The following is a 6119-nucleotide window of genomic DNA, read 5'->3' as shown; positions in this document are numbered from 1 at the left end:
AGGGATTCCCTTCAATTTCCTTATTTGCTGTTTTTTTTTTTTAATTTCTGTTTTTATTCACCATTTAGTTAATTTCAAATGTGAAGAAAAGGATTAAAAGACTTCAAGAAGTTTCTTCCATCCCTGTAACATAGTAGACCTTCTATAAATCGCCTTAGCTTCATTTTGGGAACTTCCTCAGACAGAAGTCTATCCCTCTTGTATTTATCATGTCCAGTCTAAATGTTACAAATTATGATGATCTGTTCTTCCTCCTGATTGGGATTCCGGGACTAGAGCATATTCATATCTGGATCTCTATCCCATTTTCCTCTGTGTATATTGTTGCTATTCTGGGCAATTGCACCATTCTCTTCTTCATCAAGACTGAAGCCAGTCTTCATGAGCCCATGTACTATTTCCTCTCCATGCTGTCTGTCTCAGACTTGGGTCTATCTCTCTCTTCCTTACCCACTACAATGGGAATACTGCTTTTTGATGTCCAAGAGATTCATGCCACCGCGTGCTTCACCCAAGAATTCTTTATCCACCTGTTTACAGTCACGGAGGCATCAGTGCTTTCTATCATGGCTTTTGATCGCTACGTGGCCATCCGCAACCCTCTGAGATACAGCACCATATTGACCAGTTCACGGGTAGCCAAGATAGGACTTGTGCTATTTTCTAAGAACATTTTCTTGATACTCCCACTGCCTTTCCTTTTGAGAAGGTTAAAATACTGTCAGAAGACTCACCTCTCTCACTCTTACTGTCTCCACCAGGATGTCATGAAGCTGGCTTGCTCCAACAACAGAGTAAACATCATCTATGGTCTGTGTGCTGCTCTTTCCACTATGCTGGACTTGATCTTTATCACTTTCTCCTACATTATGATCCTTAAAACAGTGCTGGGCATTGCAGCCCCCAAAGAACAGTTCAAGGCTCTCAATACTTGCATCTCACACATCTGTGCTGTTCTTATCTTCTATGTGCCTATGCTGAGTGCAGCAATGCTCCACCGCTTTGCCCGACATGTTTCTCCTCTGATCCACATTCTCATGGCCGATGTTTTCCTACTGGTGCCCCCTCTCATGAACCCCATTGTGTATTGTGTGAAGACCAAGCAGATCCGAGAGAAGATGCTGGAGAAGATGGGTCTGAAGAAAAGATGAATAAAGGGAGGGAATAAAAAGAAGGGGTAGGAAAACAATTTATATTAGAAAACAAAAAGTCAAAGAGAATGTTTAAAAGTTTCTCAGTTGTAAAAGCTCATTAGGAATCCTTATCCACTGAAGAAAAAAAATAGGAGAAGGAAGATGAGTCAAGAAAATTAGTGTAGATGAAACATAAGGATGATTGAGATGTAGACCTCTTCCCAGGAAAGCTTTAGGGCAAAGTGCCTTTTCAAATGTTAAGATTAGATATAATCCTTCTTAGAATGAGTTTAAGCACTGTATTTAAAAACCTCTTTATTTCCTTTTTTTTTCTGTCTTAGGGATTCTACCTCCTTCCTCTTGATTTCTTCTAGAAAATTATAACATTATTAATCTTCAGAGCTCTCTAGTATATCTCTTGTTCTCTTTAATTCACCAAAGATCATGACAAAACATCCTCTGTTATTTCAATATTCCATTCTTTGTTCTACTCTAACTTAAGGCATCAAAGACTCTCTGGGATGATAGCATCTATCTTATCTACCAGTCAAGATAGCTGTTATTCATTATTTTAAGAGACCTGAAAATCTCAGCTTTTGCCATACAATCTTTCAAAAATGATTATTTTTAAAAATGGCTTCACCTCTCCATTCCTTTAGACCCAATTGTCATTATCTCTTTTCTGATCACCCTTGTATGAAGTGATAATTCCTATGAATTTCCATAAGATGTTATTATTTAGGCATTCTTAATTTACTATTTATCTATTTCCAATTCTAATAATTTATTTAATTATCCATCTATCTATCTAGAAATTCACCTAACATCTATTGATATACTTATTACCACTCACATAACATATATAGATGTTAATGATAGGGTTTTACTTTCAAAAAAAAATTAGAAATGTGGTACAGTAAATAAAGTTTTGATTCTGAAATCAGAAAAACTGAGTTCAAATTTCACCTCAAATACTTCTTAATTGTGTCATTCTAGGCATATCATGTAAGATTTCTGGGCCTTCGTTTCCTCTTCTATAAAAGAATGGTTTGGACTAAATGATTATATAAGTTCCTTTCACTTAGATATCTATGATCTAATGATTCGAAACACATTCACATAACAATTATTTTTTTTTTTGAACTGAGCTATATTTTCTCATAGAAAATATGTAATTTAAGGAGCTAGCTTTTATCTGTGCTTGGAAATGGTTGATTCTGACACAATAATCCTAGACAGTCATTGTGTCACTCTGGATAAGGTTAGACTCTCAGAAGTGGACACTGACTGTGAGTAGTAGGGAAATCAAGGCATCAACTAGAAGAGAGAAAATAAAATGTGATAGAAGGAAGAGAAGGAAATCCCAAATTCATATAATAGTAATAGAAATGGAACTCCCGATATGCCAGTAGATTTGACTTAAATTTAAATCTCTTTCTGTTTTTCATCATTTATTCAGATTTTATGTAATCTCTTAATCTTTCCTATATCCTTTTAGCTAGAATTAATTTTTCTTTTCTCCAAATTTCTTAAAATAGATAGCATTTTCTGAATCTCTCTTTTCTCTCCCAAACACTCTATCTTGTAATCTGTTTGACTGTGTAAGGTGGATATTCTCCACCAATACCAACAAAATTTCTTGAAATCAAGAACTATGTCATTTAAAAAATACTAAAAGCCTGAACAACATTTTCCAGTATCAAAATCCATTCTCATAGTATTAGGTAAATATTAATAGTACAAAATATTTAATTAATTAACAGTTCAACAAATATACAACGATGTATTTAACTATTTGAGCTGAAAATATGCATGAACAGCAGCATGTCTGGCCACAAACTAAAAACGGGCACAAACAAGTCCTATGGAGTCAATGGAGTAATATCTAAAATAAAACACCATACTGGGCAAACACTTTAAAAAAAGTTTCCATAATTAAACCATTGCTTTTGAAGTAGTTAACCCCTGGACTTTGGTTCAAAGTTCTAATCCCTTTCCCTTCATTTACTTTCAATGCTAGCAGGAAAGATGCATAAGACTTTTTGAAAAAAAAAATTCTTAAATATCTTTTTTAGGGGGAATAATTCTGTGCACTTCTACCCTTCCTATGTTTAGCCCCACTAGTGGGAATATAGGTTAATAAAGACTTTCACCAGCAGACTTCAGCCTTGATAAGTAGTATCTCTCTCTATTTTTCACTCCACTACTAAAAAATACTTATTATATTTAAGACTAGTAGTGTTTCCTCTAGTTGTTTTTAAGTATATTGGGTTTTATTTAAAAGGCACAGGTACTCAAAAATAATTACCTAAATGGAAATAAAGTTAGGAAGTAGTTCACAGATTCTTTATGACCTATATTTTGGGACTGTGTGACAGGCTTCTAGCTAATTTTCTTTTCCTCTGACTTTGGGCCAAGATACAAGATCTATTAAGGTCATTTTCAAAATTAACTGAGAACATGGATTTTGGTGGAAATAGCAATGTTTTAGTAATTTTAACAAGTTTTCTGAAAAAAGAAATAAAAAGTTTTCTCATTCATTTTCTATAGTTTATCCCATTTTTCTTGGCATATGCTGGAGCCAGCTTTAATAATAATAAATAACCAACCATTATATTTTAGTGTGAATATTTATTTTTTAATCTTATTGTCTATGATACAGGGTCCCATATCTGATTAGACCCTTTCTGAATCACATTGATACATGAAAAACCATGAACCATGGACATCCTTATTTCCATCCTTCTGAACTTATAAATGAGGGAGTTGAAAATCCAGAGAGTTAAATAATTCCTGAGGCTTCTTAGAAAGTAAGAGGTAGAGTAAAATTTAGAACTTGCATTTCTTATTATCTGTATTTAAAACCAAGAAGAGTTTTGAAAATGATCAAATTCTACCCTTTCATTTTACAGATGAAGAAACTGAGAACCACAAAGGTTAAGTGAGTTATCCTTTTGGTTAAGTGACTTGATTGTACAACTGAATCTGTACCATTCAAAGAGGGAACTTGTGGGTAAAGATATTCTATCAATGTAGGTTGCTATCTTCTCTACAATTGAATCTTAAAGAGTTATCCAAAGTAGAGATGTCAAAGACACTGCCCACCAGTGCAGCTAGAAGCAAATTAAAATGTAATTGGAAAATATTTAACCGAATAAATGAAAATAGAACAAAACACAGGAGTTGAGAGTGATAGTTAAGGAAGAGCCATATTCTTTACAGGCACTCATGGGAAGAGAATTAGAATTCAAACACATCTGTTGTTCATTTTACTGAATCCCTGGAGACACTCCAGATGTAAATGTTATGTGGGGACCAAGGGAATACTCATGTTAGGGAGGGACTCCTCAGGGGATATACCTATGATCATTATAAAGTCTCATATTTTAGGACTCCCTAATGAGTTCTGAGATCTATGTGATTATCTCTTCTCTTTCTTAAGTGGGAAGTTTTTTCTCAGTTTTCTCTGGATTAAGAGATTCAAGTTTCTTGGGAAAGAAGTTGCATGGGGATAACAATAACATTGACGAAACTAACTGAAAACTGAAGATCTGGCTTTTTGTTCTGGATATCAACTTATCATCACCCTCTTTCTAATGCTTGCATCAAATAGGTATGAGAGTTGTGAAGAAGGAATATTCTGGTTAAATTTGGAGTGGGAGACCACTCAGTTAAGGGAAAATCCAAATAGGTTGTATGTTCCAGGACAGGGCCATGTGAGAAAAGAAGATAATATGCCATTTTAAATTTATGGACATTAATCTGGGGATTACTAACTTGAGGTGTAAGAACATTTTGTAAGTGATAACCATATTTCACTATATTCTTTTGAATTTTATTTTATACATTTAAAAACATGGTTTTGAGGAGACTAAAACCTGTATCAAAACTAGCTTTTACTTTTGAATCCAAGCAAACTGATAGAGAAATTTAGTTTGACATGCCCATAATATTACACCTAAATTCTAAAGAATTACTGATTCATTTTTATGAGTATTATAATATAGATGATTCTGGTCAAGAACCTAGATTCCTTCTAAATGACCTATTGATTTAAGTCTAGATTAATTAATTAATGCCAAGATTAGTCTACCCACCATCACTAGCACCTATGTTGAGAAAAAAAAAACTGAAATTAAGTGATATCAGTAAGTCAAACCATTCTTGTAACCTCAAAACTAGAAGCTTTTTTTCTACTAACATCTAATTATCTGTACTTTAGATCACCTTCTCTTTGGGAGTTTCTCTGTGAAACAACTATTCTACCTTCTTATTAAAGTTATATCACAAATACATCGTATCATAGTTTGTACATATTGGAATTTCAAGAATTCCCAGGTTCAAAATTTTTTTTACTATGGAAAAAAGCTTAGATCAACTCAGATGATTTAATTATTTAGGCCAGACAAATTGCTTACTATTGACATAACCATTCCCTAAATTCTGTATTCTCCTGTCCTATTGATGACTGAGTAAGAAAATGACAAATATATGTTCTTAGGTCATATATCTTGGGAGTTATTTTGTTGTTGTTTAGTCATTCAGTCTTAAGGAACTTAACACTTCCTAGCTATGTGACCCTGGGCAAGTCACTTAACTCCAATTGTCTCAGCGAGAAAAGGGGAAAAAAAGAAACCACTAAAAGGATAGAAACTCTGTCAAGAGATAGCTACCCCAGAAGTTGTGAGGCAAGGGGAGAGAAAAGGAAGAGGAAGAGTAACTCACCAGCACTAAGTTTGAGTCTACATATGTCAGAGATCTAGTGTATACAGAAGAGAGAATGTTCCCCTGATTTTGGAAGCTATTTTAAATATATATATATATATATATATATATATATCTGTTCTTAAAATTAAATATCTTTTCTAAAAAATGAGCTAGTTGATAGATATTAGGGAAACATCATTGGACAGGGGCATATACATGATACTTTTAGCCAACCCCAAATCTACAGGGTTACTCAGTGATAGAACCCTAAGGAGAAAA

The 6119-nt window shown here is 33.9% G+C and overlaps 1 protein-coding gene across 1 annotated transcript; it reads left to right on the top strand.

Moving 5' to 3' along the window:
- Positions 1-209: 209 nt before the first annotated feature.
- Positions 210-1151, top strand: LOC127555301 (olfactory receptor 51A4-like). Its single transcript, XM_051987527.1, has one exon. The coding sequence runs from the start codon at positions 210-212 to the stop codon at positions 1149-1151; it is 942 nt and encodes a 313-aa protein (XP_051843487.1).
- The last annotated feature ends 4968 nt before the right edge of the window (positions 1152-6119 follow it).

This window comes from Antechinus flavipes, chromosome 3 (genome assembly GCF_016432865.1).
Source record: "Antechinus flavipes isolate AdamAnt ecotype Samford, QLD, Australia chromosome 3, AdamAnt_v2, whole genome shotgun sequence".
Lineage (NCBI taxonomy): Eukaryota > Metazoa > Chordata > Mammalia > Dasyuromorphia > Dasyuridae > Antechinus > Antechinus flavipes.
The sequence above is the reverse complement of the archived record's forward strand: the minus strand, read 5'-3'. Positions and strand labels throughout refer to the sequence as shown.

Bases quoted from the DNA above. Each gene is read 5' to 3' on its own strand.
- LOC127555301 (XM_051987527.1), top strand. From the start codon at position 210: ATGTCCAGTCTAAATGTTACAAATTATGATGATCTGTTCTTCCTCCTG.